General features: G+C 64.5%; 1 protein-coding gene across 1 annotated transcript; it reads right to left on the minus strand.

Annotated features, from left to right (window-relative positions):
- Window positions 1-258: 258 nt before the first annotated feature.
- Window positions 259-15,116, minus strand: DCTN2 (dynactin subunit 2). The gene is made up of 14 exons (XM_069878935.1): window positions 15,078-15,116; window positions 12,084-12,152; window positions 7,715-7,811; window positions 7,570-7,631; window positions 5,806-5,904; window positions 5,567-5,727; window positions 4,236-4,383; window positions 4,070-4,135; window positions 3,417-3,455; window positions 2,375-2,452; window positions 2,192-2,263; window positions 1,364-1,466; window positions 1,171-1,262; window positions 259-506 (listed from the first exon to the last, which is right to left on the minus strand). The coding sequence occupies exons 1-14, from the start codon at window positions 15,111-15,113 to the stop codon at window positions 420-422; spliced, it is 1,209 nt and encodes a 402-aa protein (XP_069735036.1). The 5' UTR covers window positions 15,114-15,116; the 3' UTR covers window positions 259-419.
- Window positions 15,117-17,326: the final 2,210 nt, after the last annotated feature.

Raw genomic sequence — 17,326 nt, forward strand, 5'->3', positions numbered from 1 at the left:
CCAACACTTTGGGGGTCCCATTACCCCACACCTGGGGGTCACAGTCCCCCATTTCCCCACACCTGGAGGTCCCATTGCCCCATTACTCCACACTTTGAGGGTCACAGCCCCCCATTTCCCAACACTTTGGGGGTCCCATTACCCCACACCTGGGGGTCCCATTGCCCCATTTCCCCACACCTGGGGGGTCACAGCCCCCCATTACCCCACACCTGGGGGTCCCATTGCCCCCCCCCCCAAATCCCAACACGTCCGCACTGGGGGCTGAGCCGTTTATTGGGGTGAACTGGGAGGGGGGGATCAGAGCTGGGGGGGGGGGGGCACATCCTGAGGTGCTGTACAAGCTGGGGGCGGGGGGGGGGGGCACAATTCCCGGGGGGGGGGGGTCAGGGATTGTGGGGGGGCTGCGGGGGGGCCCCTCACTTCTGCAGGCGCTTTATGCGGGCGTCGATGTCAGCAAAGTTGTCCTCGACGATGGCCAAATTCTCCTTGAGGGTCTTCTGGACCTGGGGGGGGGATGGACAGGGGGGTCAGGAGGGGAAAAAGGGGGGGGGCAGGATGGGGGAAGGTGGTTCAGGGGGGCTCTTGCGGGGGGCAGGATGGGGTAGGGGGTCTAGGGGGGGTGAAAGGGGTGATAAGGGGGGAAGTTGGGGGGGACAGAAGGCGTCTGGGGGGGTTAGGATGGGGTAGGGGGTTCAGGGGGGATCCAGGGGGCTCAGGATGGGGCAGGGGGGTCTTTAGGGGTTCAGGGGGGCTCTTGGGGGGGGTCAGGATGGGGCAGGGGGTCTAGGGGGGGGTGAAAGGGGTGATAAGGGGGGGTTAGGGAAAGTCAAGGGGGGTAGAAGGGGTCTGGGGGGCGTTAGGATGGGGAACGGGGGGGGTCAGGATGGGGCAGGAGGTTCAGGGGGGCTTCTTGGGGAGGTCAAGGCTTCTGGGGGGTTCAGGGGGGCTCTTGGGGGGGTCAGGATGGGGCAGGGGTTCTAGGGGGGGCTGAAAGGGGTGATAAGGGGGGGGTTGGGGGAGTCAGGGGGGAGCGGAAGGCCTCTGGGGGGTTAGGATGGGGTAGGGGGTTCAGGGGGGGCTCTTGAGGGGGTCAGGATGGGGCAGGGGTTCTAGGGGGGCTGAAAGGGGCGAGAAGGGGGTTTTGGGGGTGTCCCGGGGGGGGGTCACCTCGGCCAGCAGCACGGCGTTGTCCCTGAGCGCCCCCGCGATCTCCTGCTGCGTGGTGTCCAGGTGCACCAGCACCTGCCCGAACTGGGCGGCTGGGGGGGGGGAAAAGGAGAAAACTGGGGTGTCAGGGACCCCCCCCAAACCCCACACATGGGGGTCTCGTGCCCCATAGCCCCCCCCCCCAGCCCCTCACCCTGCTCGTGCAGGTCCCGCAGCGTCACCAGGCGCTGGACGAGGTCGGGGACGGCGGCGGCTACGGGGTCCCAGCGCTGCAGCGTCTCGAAGATCTGGTGGATCTGGGGGGGGGGGGGGGGACAGTGTTCCCAGTGTTCCCAGTGTCCCCCAGTGTTCCCAGTGTCCCCCAGTGCTCCCAGTGTCCCTCAGTGCTCCCAGTGTCCCCCCGTGTTCCCTGTGTCCCCCCGTGCCACAACTGTTCCCAAGGCCACCACTGCCTCCCAGTGTTCCCAGAGCTCCCAGTGCTACCAGCACACCCCCCGGCGTCCCCAGAGCCCCCAGTGACCCCCCTAAGCCACCAGTATTCCCAGTGCTCCCAGTGCCACCAGTGTTCCCAGTGCCCCATGCCTCTTCTCAGGGTGTTCCCAGAGCCCCCAGGGCTCCCCAGTTCTCCCAGCGCCCCCAGAGCCCCACCCAGCCCCATGCCTCTTCCTGGGGTGCTCCCAGTGCTCCCATGCCCCATTCCTGGGGTGCTCCCAGTGTCCCCCAGTGCCCCCATGCCCCATTCCTGGGGTGCTCCCAGTGTCCCCCAGTGCCCCCATGCCCCATTCCTGGGGTGCTCCCAGTGTCCCCCAGTGTCCCCATGCCCCATTCCTGGGGTGCTCCCAGTGCTCCCAGTGCCCCCATGCCCCATTCCTGGGGTGCTCCCAGTGCTCCCAGTGCTCCCATGCCCCATTCCTGGGGTGCTCCCAGTGTCCCCCAGTGCCCCCATGCCCCATTCCTGGGGTGCTCCCAGTGCTCCCAGTGTCCCCATGCCCCATTCCTGGGGTGCTCCCAGTGCCCCCACCTTGCTCTGCGTGTCGGCGTCCTGCACGGCTCCCTTGTGCTTGGCGATCTCGTTCACCTTCCCCAGGACACTCTGGAAAGTCGGGGGGGGAGAACAGAGATGAGACCCCCCCCCCCCAAATCTACCTCCCCCCTCCCCAATTCCACCCCCCCTCCCATCCCATAATTCCAACCCCCCCCTCACCTGCAGCCTCGCTTCCACCTGGTCCAGCACGGCCACGTCCAGGAGGTTAACCTTGGCCTGAAGGATCTGCACCGTGTCCTGGGGGGGGGACACAACGTGGGGAGGGGGGGGATTGGGGGGGCAAGATTGGGGGGGGGGAAGGCAAAGGAGTCAAGATAAGGAAGTGGGGGTCAAGATAAGGAAGGGGGAGTCAAGATTGGGAAGGGGGGGTCAAGATGGGAAGGGGGGAGTCAAGATAGGGATGGGGGGGTCAAGATGGGGAGGGGGAAGTCAAGATAAGGAAAGGGGGGTCAAGATGGGGAGGGGGGGCCAAGATGGGGAGGGGGCAGTCAAGATGGGGAGGGGGGAGTCAAGATAAGGAAGGGGGGAGTCAAGATAAGGAAGGGGGGGGTCAAGATAGGGATGGGGGGGTCAAGATGGGGAGGGGGAAGTCAAGATAAGGAAAGGGGGGTCAAGATGGGGAGGGGGGGCCAAGATGGGGAGGGGGCAGTCAAGATGGGGAGGGGGGGAGTCAAGATAAGGAAGGGGGGAGTCAAGATAAGGAAGGGGGGGGTCAAGATAGGGAGGGGGGAGTCAGGATGGGGAGGGGGGAGTCAGGATAAGGAAGGGGGGGTCAAGATGGGGGGGGTCAAGATCAGGGAGGGGGGTCAAGATAAGGGGGGGTCAAGATAAGGAGGGGCATCAAGATAGGGGAGGGGCGTCAAGATAGGGGAGGGGGGGGTCAAGATAGGGGAGGGGATCATGATGGGGAGGGGGGGTCAAGATAAGGGGGGGTGTCAAGATAGGGAGAGGGGGTCAAGATAGGGGAGGGGCATCAAGATGGGGGGGGTCAAGATAGGGGAGGGAATCATGATGGGGAGGGGGGTCAAGATAAGAAAGGAGGTGAGAGAGGGTTAAATGGGGTAGGGGGTGAGGGGGGGCAGGATGAGGAGGGGGTGAAAAGCAGCACCCCGAGATGCCCCCCCCCCCAAATTCTAGGGTGGGGGGGTTTAGGGGGAAAGAGGTCCCACGTGCCCCCCCCCCCCCCAGCCCTGACACTCACCACGAGGCTGCTGCCCTTCAGCCCCACCAGCAGCGGGTTCTGGGGGGAGGAAACGGCGTCAGGGGGGGCCCCCCAACTCCTCATAAGCTTGAGGGGCAGGGGGTGCCCCCCAACTCCTCACTAGGTTGGAGGGCAGGCTATGGGGAGCCCCCAACTCCTCACAAGTTTGGGGGGCAGGGGGGGTCTCCATCTCCTCACCACTTGGGGGGCAGGCTGTGGGGTGCCCCCCACTGCTCCCCAGTTGGGGCTCAGGCTGCAGGGTGCCCCCCAACTCCTCATCAGGTTGTGGGGTGCCCCCCAACTCCTCACTAGGTTGGAGGGCAGGAGGTGTCTCCATCTCCTCACCAGTTGGGGGGCAGGCTGTGGGGTGCCCCCCACTCCTCCCCAGTTGGGGCTCAGGCTGTGGGGTGCCCTCCACTGCTCCCCAGTTGGGGCTCAGGCTGCGGGGTGCCCCCCAACTCCTCATCAGGTTGTCGGGTGCCCCCAACTCCTCACTAGGTTGGAGGGCAGGCTATGGGGAGCCCCCAACTCCTCACAAGTTTGGGGGGCAGGGGGGGTCTCCATCTCCTCACCACTTGGGGGGCAGGCTCTGGGGTGCCCTCCACTGCTCCCCAGTTGGGGCTCAGGCTTTGGGGTGCCCCCCAACTCCTCACCTGTCCATCGGGCTCGCAGCGCACCATGGCCTCCAGCTGCGCCAGCCGCTTCTCCAGCTCCGCGATCTACGGGGTGGGGGGGGAAAACAACATCGCGGGGGGCAGTCCAGACGTCCCCCGTTGGGCTCAACCCCCATATCCGTCTGTCTGTCTGTCCCACACCCACCTTGGCCGTCTGGGCGAACTGGTCCTGCTCCGGCCTCCAGTAAAGCTCGAAGGTGACGGCGTCTCCGGCAGGTGCCGGGGTCTTGCCGGGGCTCTTCCCTGGAGCAGCTTTGCTGCATTTTGCCACCTCCAGCTGCTGCAGCAGCCGCCTGCGAGGTGGCACCGGTGAGTGAAGGTCATAGAATCATAGAGACACCAGGTTGGAAAGGACCCACCGGATCATCATTCCCATCAATCACTAACCCATGGCCCTCAGCACCTCGTCCACCCGTCCCTTAAACCCCTCCAGGGAAGGGGACTCAACCCCCTCCCTGGGCAGCCTCGGACAGGGACCAATCACCCTTTCCATAAAATATTTCTTCCTGATGTCCAGCCTGACCCTCCCCTGGTGGAGCTTGAGGCCATTCCCTCTCGTCCTGTCCCCTGTCCCTTGGGAGAAGAGCCCAGCTCCCTCCTCTCCACAACCTCCTCTCAGGGAGTTGCAGAGAGCAATGAGGTCTCCCCTCAGCCTCCTCTTCTCCAGCCTAAACCCCCCCAGCTCTCTCAGCCGCTCCTCTTCTTCTCCAGCCCCCTCCCCAGCTTCCTTGCTCTTCTCTGGACTCGCTCCAGAGCCTCAACATCCTTCTTGTGGGGAGGGCCCAGAACTGACCCCAGGATTCGAGGAGCGGTCTCCCCAGGGCCGAGGCCAGAGGGAGAAGAACCTCCCTGGCCCTGCTGGCCACGCCGGGTCTGATCCAAGCCAAGATGCCCTTGGCCTTCTTGGCCCCCTGGGCCCCTGCTGGCTCCTGTTCAACCAACCCCCCCAGGTCCTTCTCCTCCAGGCACTTTCCAGCCAGACTTCTCCTAGGCTGGAGCTGCTCAGGGTTGTTGTGCCCCAGGTGCAGGACCCGGCATTTGGCCTCGTTAAACCTCATCCCGTTGGTCTCAGCCCATGGATCCAGCCTGTTCAGATCCCTTTGGAGCCTCCCGACCCTCCAGCAGATCCAGCTTCCACCCAGCTCAGTGTTGTCCGCAAACTTGCTCAGGGTGCCCTCAATGCCTTCATCCAGGTCATTGATAAAGACATTGAACAGGGCTGGACCCAGCACTGAGCCCTGGGGACACCACTCGGAACTGGCCTCCAGCTGGAGTTAACTCCATTTCCCACCACCCTCTGGGCCCTCCAGCCAACCAGTTTTCCACCCAGGAGATCAGGTGACAGTTTCTGAAGCAGGATGCTGGGAGAAACTGTGTCAAAGGCTTTACTCAAGTCCAGGAAGACTAGATCCACATCCCTCCCTCCCCTGGGGACGCTGCCCCCTGCACCCCCGAGGCTTTGGGGTCCCCACTCACTTGGCCAAAGCTCCATCGGGGTCCGAAAAGTCGACGGCTGCGCTGGGACCCAGCAGCTTCTCCAAATGGCTGGAGAGGAGCTGCTGCTTCAGCCCTTCCACCTGCCTGGCCAAGGCCATGGGCGTCAGCTCCTCCTCCGCCGCCGCATCCTTCACTGTCGTCTGGGAAATGGGGGAAAGAGGTCGTGTCACCCCCTCCCTGGACAATCCCCCCAGTAGCCAAGTAAGGGTGATGCTCACCTGGATCTGCTCCACATCCTTCACCAGCTCCTGAAGCTCGTGCTGCAGGCGTTGGTATCGCTGCTGCGGCGTCTCCTTGGCACCCAGGCCCTCGCCGAGCTGCGGAGAGAGGAAGGGGGTCAGGGAGGAGAGCGGCACGGGCCTGGAAAAGGTCATGGCAACCTGGAATGGGTTGGGAGGAACCTCAAAGCCCAGCCAGTTCCAACCCCTGGGACACTTCCCACTGGATCAGGGGCTCCAAGCCCCATCCAACCTGGCCTTGAACACCTCCAGGGATGGAGAAGCCACCTCTGCTCTGGGAAACCTGGGCCAGAACCTCCTCACCTTAATCATGAAGAATTTCTTCCCAAGATCTCATCTCAATCTCCCCTCTTTCAGCTCAAAACCGCTCCTCCTCATCCTCTCCCTGCCCTCCCTGATCAAGAGCCCCTCCCCAGCTTTCCTGGAGCCTCTTTCCATACTGGAAGCCGCTCTAAGGTCTCCCTGGAGCCTTCTCCAGGATGAACCACCTCATCTCTCTCAGCCTGTCCTCATATGGGAGGATCTCCAGCCCTCGGATCATCTCTGTGGCCTCCTCTGGACTCGCTCCAACAGATCCACGTCCTTCTCATGAGATCAAGGGCTCCAAGCCCCATCCAACCTGGCCTTGAACATCTCCAGGGTGTTGCTGGGGACTTGAGATCTCCAGACAGTACCCAGGGCTGGGGGGTGGTGGTTGGGACACCGGTACCCAACTTGTCTTGGTGCCCACAGAAAGGCAAGAGAAGGGATTGAGCAGGAAGAACAAGGGCCCACTGAAAATCAAGGAGTGGTTTTGGTTGGAAGGGACCTCAAAGCCCATCCAGTTCCAACCCCCTGCACCCTGGAGCAGAGGGACCTGGACGAGGTGGGTGAAAGGGGCCCACAGGAACCTCATGGAGCTCAACCTCATGGACACCACGCTGGGGAGAGCAGCTGAGACACCAGAGGGTCCTGCTGGCATCTAGAGGGACCTGGACAAGCTGGAGAAACAGGCCAACAGGAACCTCATGGAGCTCAACAAGGGGAAGCGCAAAGGGAGCAGCAACCCCTGGCACCAGTATGCGGTGGGCCCACCCAGAAGGAAGGTGGAAAAGGGTTCTGGTGGCCACCAAGCCCAACAGCATCCAGCAAGGGCAGCTAGAGGAGCACCAGGAGTGTTGTGGTTGAGGGAGAAGGTCCTTCCCCTCTCCTGAGCAGAGCTGTGGCCAAAGCCGAGCTCCCCAGCCACGCAGAGACACGGACAGAGTGCGAGAGTCCAACAAAGGGCCAGGATGATGATGATGGAGTGGAACATCACTCCTACAAGGCAAGGCTGGGAGTGGAGAAGACTCAGGGAGGTCCTATCAACACCTGAGGGGAGGGTGGCAAGAGGACAGAGCTCCCAGCCAGCTCTTCCTGATGGTTCCCAGTGCCAGGACCAGAAGCCACGGGCACAAACCAAAGCGCAGGAGGTTCCTTCAACATCAGGAACCACTTCGTTACCGTGAGGGCAACCAAGCACTGGCACAGGTTGCCTGGAGAAGTGGTGGAGGCTCCGTCCTTGGAGCTATTCTGAAGGCATCTGGACATTGTTCCAAGCAACCAGCTCTGGGCAGGCCTGCTGGAGCAGGGGGTTGGACCAGGTAACCTCCAGAGATCCCTCCCAAGTTCCATCCTTCTGTGATTCCATGGGACCTGTGGCCCTGGGCAGGGATGTCACCACGGGGACAAGGGATCTGAGATCTCCAAGTGCTCTGCACTCACGATTTCATAGTCTCCGGACTCATAACCCGTTCTCCTGGTCTTGCTGATGCTGTCGGAGAAATCTGGAAGAGGATGAGCAAGTTGTCACCCCAAAACTACCCAGAGCTGTGGCCTCTCCCAGGGTCCCCAAAGCCCCCTGGCTCACCCACTCCTTCAGTGCCCAAGCGCTTGTCCTTGAACTTCTCGAAGGCGGCGTTGGGGTTGATGATGAGGTGCTCCACGCTGGTGCTGGTGAGCTCCTCCTGCACACAACGCGACCCGTCAGGGCTGAGGGATCTGGGAGGGCTTTGCTGGCAGAGCTGCCACCACCCTGCAGCGCCGGCGCCCGCCTGGGCCCCGCGTCGGGAAGAGGAGGGACAAGAACGAGGGGGACGGAGGCGACCACGTCCTTCTAGGAGAAGGACACAGCCCCCAGGGACCAGCTGGCCCCAGCGAAAGCTCTGCTGGGGTGCCAAGGGCTGTCCAGGACACGGACATCGGAGCAGGAAAAGCTCTCCAAGGGGCTGCAAGTGGGGCTGGAGGTTTGGTGGCCACCAAGGCTCGGGTTCTTCCGCAGCCCCACGGGGTCTCTCGGGGGTTCTGCTGCGGCCACCAAGCCACGCGGGGCTGGAACTGCCCCCTGGATGGGTTCCAGGGTGGCTCCCAAACCCTGAAGGGGGGGGGTCCTGGGGGTGGAGGAGGGGGGACCGGGGAAATTCAACCCTTCAAAGACCAAAGGGAGCCAAAGCGGAGCGAGCGAACGCAGGATCTGGGCTCTCCTCGCTTCTGTTGCACCCGCAGGGGGCTGCGACCCCGCTGGACTCTGCAGGATCATCTAAAGGCTCTTTTTTTGGGGAGCCCTGGTGCGGAGAGGGGAGAAGGAGGGAGAGCAGCAGGAGCAGCGTTAAAGGGGGGGCCCGTCCGGCTGCGGGGAGGCAGCGGCGAGCGCCCGCGTGCAGAGCGCAGGGTTAACGGCGGCCGAGGGACGGGGCTCTTACCAGCTCCTTGCGTTCCCCAGAGGTGAGAAAATCAGAGCAAGGTTAGGAGAGGAAGGGAAAAGAGAGACAAAAACGCCGTTAGAAGGTGGCTCCCATGCACGGCTCGTCCTGCGCCCGGCCGGCTGCAGCGGGGAGGGGGCTGCGACCGCCCCGTGAGAGCCATGCGGGATGCAGGGAGGGGATCCCTGGGGCTCTCGGAGCTGGGGATGCAACCGATGCAAGGGGCCAGAGAGCAGGACGCAGCTGCAGCCTCGGGGATGATGAAGCTGCAGCCTGGGGACGGTGAAGCTGCAGCCTGGGGGACGATGAAGCTGCAGCCTGGGGGGAGATGGAGCTGCAGCCTGGGGGGAGATGGAGCTGCAGCCTGGGGATGATGAAGCTGCAGCCTGGGGACGGTGAAGCTGCAGCCTGGGGGGAGACGGAGCTGCAGCCTGGGGATGATGAAGCTGCAGCCTGGGGACGGTGAAGCTGCAGCCTGGGGACGATGAAGCTGCAGCCTGGGGATGATGAAGCTGCAGCCTGGGGACGATGAAGCTGCAGCCTGGGGGATGATGAAGCTGCAGCCTGGGGACGATGAAGCTGCAGCCTGGGGATGATGAAGCTGCAGCCTGGGGACGGTGAAGCTGCAGCCTGGGGACGGTGAAGCTGCAGCCTGGGGGACGATGAAGCTGCAGCCTGGGGGACGATGAAGCTGCAGCCTGGGGGACGATGAAGCTGCAGCCTGGGGGAGATGAAGCTGCAGCCTGGGGGAGATGAAGCTGCAGCCTGGGGGGAGATGAAGCTGCAGCCTGGGGGATGATGAAGCTGCAGCCTGGGGACGATGTGGCCGAGCCCTCAGCTCTGATAAACCCCCTCCAACTCCAACTCAGCTTTTTCTGCAGCTGGGAGCGTGAGCAGAGCCAGGGGCACGATGGGTCCCTGCAGCTCGGGGGGGGCAAGGGGGCAAACCCCGATGCTGCATCGCGGTGGGACCACGAGCTGTTCCTGCAGAGCTGGGAGCAGCACTGGGGGCTGCAACGGGACAGGCTGCAACAGGATGGGCTGCAGGGATTGGGCTGCGACGGGATGGGCTGCAGGGATTGGGCTGCGACGGGATTGGGCTGCAACGGGATTGGGCTGCAGGGGATTGGGCTGCAACGGGATTCGGCTGCAACGGGATTCGGCTGCAACGGGACAGGCTGAAGGGTATTGGGCTGCAGCAGGATTGGGCTGTAACGGGACGAGCTGCAGCGGGATTGAGCTGCAGGGACTGGGCTGCAATGGGATTGGGCTGCGACGGGATGGGCTGCAGGGACTGGGCTGCAGGGACTGGGCTGCAGGGACTGGGCTGCAGGGGATTGGGCTGCAGCAGGATTGGGCTGCAGCGGATTGGGCTGCAGCGGATTGGGCTGCGACGGGATTGGGCTGCGACGGGATTGGGCTGCGACGGGATTGGGCTGCAGGGATTGGGCTGCAGGGATTGGGCTGCAGGGATTGGGCTGCAGGGATTGGGCTGCAGCAGGATTGGGCTGCAGGGATTGGGCTGCAGGGATTGGGCTGCAGGGATTGGGCTGCGACGGGATTGGGCTGCGACGGGATCGGGCTGCGACGGGATCGGGCTGCGACGGGACAGGGGGCACAACCAGTGGGTCCAGCGTGTCCCAGGGACCAATAATGCAGCACATGCACTCATGCAAGGTGGATGCAGAGGGAAGGGAGAGCAGGGAGGCAGCAGCAGCAGCATCGCACCCAGGGCCCCCCCGCCGCTCTCCTCCGCCCCACGTTGGGGGCGACCCCCAGGCAGCGGCTCGGGGTCCCTGGGGCGCATGCGTCACATGCAGAAATCAACCGCAACCCCCCCCCGCCACGTGCAACACCAGAAGCAGCAATCGAACGGGCTTACTTGTGCAAACTAGTGTCCAGGCAAGGTGGGGAGCAGGGAGGGGAAGAGCGAGGGGGAGGAAACTGAGGTCAGTTGAGCGCGTGAGAGCCACCAAACACAACGAAGCTGCGCAAGGGGCTCCCAGGAGAGACGACGGTGACTAAAAACCCAGCAACCCTTCCGCTCCTGCCTCCTGCACGGGACGGGGAGCGCTGGGGGAGGCAGCGGGGTGGCACCTGGGGCACCATCTCAGTGTCAAAGGGGTTAATTTCAGGGGGGAAGAATCATAGAATCCAGAGTTTAGGTTGGAAGGGAACTCCAAGCTCAGCCAGTTCCAACCAGGGACACCAACCTGGCCTTGAACCCCTCCAGGGATGGAGCAGCCACCACTGCTCTACATAAGCTGAGCCAGGGCCTCCCCACCCTCACAGGAAAACATTTCTCCCTCAGATCTCATCTCAATCTTCCTTCTTTCAGCTCAAAACCCTTCCCCCTCATCCCATCTCTGCCCTCCCTGATCAAAGAGTCCCTCTCCAGCTTTCTTGGAGCCCCTTTCCATACTGGAAGTTGCTTTAAGGTCTCCCTGGAGCCTTCTCTTCTCAAGGTTGAACAACCCCAACTCTCTCAGCTTGTCCTCTTACAGCAGATGCACTTGGATTGTGTCTGTGGCCTTCTCCGGCCTTGCTCCAACAGCTCCATGTCCTTCTTAGGAGATATGGGGTCTCCAAGCCCCATCCAACCTGGCCTTGAATACCTCCAGGAACACAGCTGTTGCCAGAGATTTGAGCTTTTCTTCCTAAGATCTCATCTCAATATCCTTCCCTCTAGTCCCACCCCTTCACTTCCCGATCAAGAGCTTTCCTGGAGCTCCTTTCCATACTGGAAGATGCTCCAAGATCTCCTCCACCCCACCTCTCTCAGCCTGTCCTCCTACGGGAGATTCTCCAGCCCTCAGATCTTCTCCGTGGCCTCCTCTGGACCCATTCCGACAGCTTCCATCTCCTTCTGCTGAGGCCTCCAGAGCTGGGGACACGGGGGGGACACCGGGGGAGCCCAGCTGGCCCCACGGCTTTGGGTGCAGCCCAGGACACGGTTTGGCTTTCTGGACCGTGAGCAGAACCCGCCTTGGTCCCCTGGGTCACCCAAGGGGTCTCTTTTTGCCTCAGAAGTGGGGCTCCGCGTGCCTGATCCTGCATCCCCCTCAACTGTGAGGAGAAGCAGCTTCTCCATCAGCAGCTCTGGACAATCAAGAGCACGCGTCGTCAAAACGGGGTACGAGGTGGGGTCCAAGCAGCCCCTTGGACCATCCAGAAGTCCTTGTTGGCTTCCAGAGGAGCTGAGGGGTCACCACGTCCCCCTAGTGCCATGCCAGCTCCGATGACAGCCCCCGTGTCACCACACAGCAAAGCTCAACCGTGAAGAGCGGTTTGAGTGCCACCAGCTCCAGCTGGTTTATGGGGCGACCCCCCCCCAGCAGCCCCAGGAACTGGGAGGGGGCTGCAACCCCATTAACAGGGAGGGGATTGTAACCCCGCTGGCTCCCAACGCAAGGATACGATGCTGGGAATGGCTTTGCAGCCCCCCAAGAGATCAGGGGGGTCACACGTGTCGCCGTGGGGGGAATGTGGTGCTGGGGGCGCATGCGGGGCAGGAGCTGGGTCCCCGCGAGGCCTTACCGCCTCGAACTCGGCTTGGTCATCCTCGGGGAGGTCGCTGGTCTCGTAGACGTCAGGTTCATTCCTGGCCTGGGGTCAAAAACCACGCCCGTGAAACCCAAATCTTGGAGGCACTTTAGGAACCCCAAAACCCTGGACCCCCGTGGCCACCCTGGAACCCCCTCATGGCCACCCTGGACCCCCTACGGCCACCCTGGAACCCCCTCATGGCCACCCTGGACCCCCTACGGCCACCCTGGAACCCCCTCATGGCCACCCTGGAACCCCTACGGCCACCTTGGATCCCACCACGGCCACCCTGGACCCCCCCACGGCCACCCTGGACCCCCCCCAAGGACACTGCATATCCCCAGCTCCACAGGGACCCCACGTGGATCCCTTCAGACTCCCCAACACCTTTAGACGCCCCCCCTCAATCCCCTTAGAACACCCCCAGCGCCCCCCCCAGCCCCTCAGACCCCCCATCTCATCACACCTTCCCTATCCCCCCCATCCCACCAGACCCCCAACCCCCTCCACCCCCCGATCTCCTCAGACCCCCCCCAGACTCCCACATCCCCTCAGATCTCAAAACCCCCTCTGACCCCCCCATTCCTCCCTGTCCCCCCAGACCCCCCCATCCCGACACTCCCTCTGATCCCCCACCCCTTCAGACCCCCCTGCCCCGGCCCACCAGACCCTCAAACCCCACCCCCCCCATTCCCTCAGAGCCCCTCATTCTCCCCAGAGCCCCCCATTCCCCTCTGACCCCCCCATTCCCCTCAGAGCCCCCTCATTCCCCTCGGAGCCCCCCCATCCCCTCAGAGCCCCCCCATCCCCTCAGAGCCCCCCCATTCCCCTCAAAGCCCCCCATCCCCTCAGAGACCCCCCCATTCCCTCAGAGACCCCCCTATTCCCTCAGAGACCCCTCATTCCCTCAGAGACCCCCATCCCCTCAGAGACCCCCCCATTCCCTCAGAGCCCCCCCATTCTCCCCAGACCCCCCCATTCCCCTTAGAACCTCCCATCCCCTCGGACCCCTCCATTCCCCTCCAAGCCCCCCCATTCCCCTCAGAGACCCCTCATTCCCCTCAGAGACCCCCCAATTCCCTCAGAGACCCCCCCTATTCCCTCAGAGACCCCCCTATTCCCTCAGAGACCTCCATTCTCCCCAGACCCCCCCCATTCTCCTTAGAACCTCCCATCCCTCGGACCCCTCCATTCCCCTCCAAGCCCCCCCATTCCCCTCAGAGCCCCCCTCATTCCCCTCAGAGACCCCTCATTCCCTCAGACCCCCCCCTATTCCCTCAGAGCCCCCCTATTCCCTCAGAGCCCCCCCTATTCCCTCAGAGACCTCCATTCTCCCCAGTTCCCCCCATTCCCCTTAGAACCTCCCATCCCCTCGACCCCTCCATTCCCCTCCAAGCCCCCCCATTCCCCTCAGAGCCCCCTCATTCCCCTCAGAGACCCCCATTCCCCTCAGAGACCCCATCCCCTCAGAGACCCCCCATTCCCCTCAGAGACCCCCCCATTCCCTCAGAGCCCCCTCATTCCCCTCAGAGCCCCCCATCCCCTCAGAGACCTCCATTCTCCCCAGACCCCCCCATTCCCTCAGAGACCCCCCCATTCCCTCAGAGACCTCCATTCTCCCCAGACCCCCCCATTCCCCTTAGAACCTCCCATCCCCTCGGACCCCTCCATTCCCTCCAAGCCCCCCCATTCCCCTCAGAGCCCCCCTCATTCCCTCAGAGCCCCCCATCCCCTCAGAGCCCCCCATCCCTCAGAGCCCCATCCCTCATTCCCCTCCGACCCCCCCATCCCCTCATCCCCTCAGCGCCCCATCCCACCAGCCCCCCAAACCCCTCAGAGACCCCCATTCCCCTCGGACCCCCATCCCCTCAGAGCCCCCCCCATCCTCTCGGATTCCCTCGTTCCCCTCAGAGCCCCCTCGTTCCCCTCAGAGTCCCCCATTCCCTCAGAGACCCCCATTCCCCTCAGAACCCCCCCATTCCCCTCAGAGCCCCTCATTCCCTCAGAGCCCCCATTCCCCTCAGAGCCCCCATCCCCTCAGAGCCCCCTCGTTCCCCTCAGAGCCCCCCCATCCTCTCGGATTCCCTCGTTCCCCTCAGAACCCCCCCATTCCCCTCAGAGCCCCCTCATTCCCTCAGAGCCCCCCATTCCCCTCAGAGCCCCCCATTCCCCTCAGAGCCCCCCATCCCCTCAGAGCCCCCATCCCCTCAGAGCCCCCCCATCCCCTCAGACACCCAAACCCCCTCAGAGCCCCCCATCCCCTCAGAGCCCCATCCCCTCAGCGCCCCAAACCCCCTCAGAGCCCCCCATTCCCTCAGAGCCCCCTCATCCCCCTCAGAGCCCCCCAAACCCCCTCAGAGTCCCCCATCCCCTCAGAGCCCCCTCATTCCCCTCAGAGCCCCCCATCCCCTCAGAGCCCCCCATCCCCTCAGAGACCCCCCATTCCCCTCAGAGACCCCCCCATTCCCTCAGAGACCCCCCCATTCTCCCCAGACCCCCCCATTCCCCTTAGAACCTCCCATCCCCTCGGACCCCTCCATTCCCCTCCAAGCCCCCCCATTCCCCTCAGAGCCCCTCATTCCCCTCAGAGCCCCTCGTTCCCCTCAGAGCCCCTCGTTCCCCTCAGAGTCCCCCATCCCCTCAGAGCCCCCCCATTCCCCTCAGAGCCCCCTCATTCCCTCAGAGCCCCCATTCCCCTCAGAGCCCCTCATTCCCCTCAGAGCCCCCCATCCCCTCAGACCCCCAAACCCCCTCAGAGACCCCCCATCCCCTCAGAGCCCCTCATTCCCCTCAGAGCCCTCCATCCCCTCAGAGCCCCCCATTCCCTCGGACCCGCATTCCCCTCAGAGCCCCTCATTCCCCTCAGAACCCCCCATCCCCTCGGACCCCCCATTCCCCTCAGAGCCCCAACCCCCCCTCCTCCCCCCCAACCCCTCAGCACCCCCAAGCCCCCCCCATCCTCTCGGCCCCCCCATCCCCACTCACGATGCCGGGCAGGTCGGCGTATTTGGGGTCCGCCATGGCCTGGGGGGGGGGCGGGGGACACAATGACGGGGGTGGGGGGGTTAGGGGAGTATTGGGGGGCGGGGATTGGCGGGGAGGTCGTTAAGGGGGGGGGGTCGGTGCTGGGGGGGCTGCACTGGGGGGGTCGCAATGTTGGGGGGGGGTCGGTGCGGATCCGGGAAGCGCCGGGTGGGGCGGGGCCGGTCTCGCGAGAGCGGGGGGCGGGGCCTGAGGGGAGGGGGGCGGGGTCTGAGGGGAGTTTGGGGCTGGGGAGAGGGGGCGGGGCCTATGGGAGAGGGGGCGGGGCCTGATTGGAGGGGGCGGGGCCTGAGGGGAGATTGGGTTGGGGAGGGGGCGGGGCCTATGGGAGAGGGGCGGGGCCTGAGGGGAGATTGGGTGGGGGGCACATAGGGGCGGGGGGGCAGGAGGGGAGATGGGGGGCACATTGGGCTGGGGAGGGGAGATTGGGGGGGCACGGGGGGGGGGCAGAAGGGGAGATGGGGGGCACATAGGGGGTGGGGGGCAGATGGGGTGGGGGCAGATAGGGGGTAGGGGGGAGATGGGGGTAGGGGGGAGATGGGGGGCAGATAGGGGGTAAGGGGGAAAATGGGGGTGGGGGAGATGGGGGGCAGATGGGGTAGGGGGAGACGGGGGTAGGGGGCAGAGTAGGGGGCAGATAGGGGGTAGGGGCAGATAGGGGGTAGGGGAGATGGGGATAGGGGGAGATGGGGGGCAGATAGGGGGTAGGGGGCAGATGGGGGGTAGGGGGGAGATGGGGAGTAGAGGGGAGATGGGGGGGAGATAGGGGATAGGGGGCAGATGGGGGTAGGGGGGAGATGGGGGACAGGGGGATATGGGGGGCAGATAGGGGTAGGGGCAGATAGGGGGGAGATGGGGGCAGATAGGGGGGTAGGGGGGAGATGGGGGGCAGATAGGGGGTAGGGGGCAGATAGGGGGTGGGGGACATGGGGGGCAAATAGGGTGGGGGGGGCGGATAGGGGAGATGAGGTCAGATCGAGGGTAGGGGGGAGATGGGGGGGCACGGGGAGGAGATGGGGGCAGATAGGGGGGAGATGGGGTCAGATGGGGGTAGGGGGGAGATGGGGGCAGATAGGGCGGGGGGAAGAGATGGGGGGCAAGGGGGAGCTGAGAGAAGATGAGGGCAGATGGGGGAAGATATGGGGTGGGGGGGCACAGGGGGAAGATGGGGTGGGGGGCACATGGGGGAGGTGGGGGGCAGGGGGGCCACTGTGGGGATGATATGGGCGCGGGGGCAGATGTGGTGGCATAGGGGGGAGATGGGGGGCACAGGGAGGAGATGGGGGGCAGATAGGGGGTAGGGGGCAGATAGGGCAGGGGGTCGGATGGGGTAGATGGGGTCAGATGGGGGGTAGGGGGGAGAAGATGAGGGGCAGATGGGGGGGCAGGGGGCAGATGGGGGGCAGATGGGGTGGGGGCAGGTGAGGGGCACAAGGGGGAAGATGGAGGGGCAGGTGGGGTACATGGGAGATGGAGGATGGGGGCACGGGGGGGCAGATAAGGCAGGGGGGACACACGAGGGGTCAGATGGGGGACATGGGGAGGCAGATGGGGGTCCGGGGGGGAAGATGGGAAGCAGATGGGGGGGGGGGGGCAGATGGGGGGCACAGGAGGGACATGGGGATGGAGGATGGGGGGCATGGGGGGGGCACTTGGGGCACATGAGGAGGTGGATGGAGGGGAGATGGGGGGCAGATAGGGCAAATGGGGGCACAGGGGGGAAGATGGGGGGCAGATGGAGCAGGGGGGGCCGCAGAGTGGCAGACAGGAGGGGAAGGTGGAGGGGGGGGCAGGTGGGGGGACGCGGGGGGGACACAGACAGACAGACAGAGGGGACACGGTTGAGTGTCCCAGGGTTCCACTCGGGGGGGGGGAGGGGGGGTCCACACAGGCTGGGTTACCGGGGGGGGGGGGGACACAGTGGGGGGTGCCCACTCCTACCCACGAATTGAGCTCTGTGTAGGCCCCCCCGTTTGTTTTTTTTTTGGGGGGGACACTGCGCATCCCACCCCCAGCGTGGAGGAGGGAGGGGAGGGCACCAAGGACACGAGTGTGTCCGGCCTCAGCCCCACGGAAGGATTGGGGGGGGGGAATGAGTCAGGACTGCCGGTTCCCCGCATGGGGGAGGGGGGGCTGGCCCTGTGCCGACCCCCGCCCCCCCCCCCTCAATCCGGGACAGGGTTCTGCCCGCC

The sequence above is a fragment of the Phaenicophaeus curvirostris genome, chromosome 30 (genome assembly GCF_032191515.1).
Source record: "Phaenicophaeus curvirostris isolate KB17595 chromosome 30, BPBGC_Pcur_1.0, whole genome shotgun sequence".
In the NCBI taxonomy this organism is placed as follows: Eukaryota; Metazoa; Chordata; class Aves; order Cuculiformes; family Cuculidae; genus Phaenicophaeus; species Phaenicophaeus curvirostris.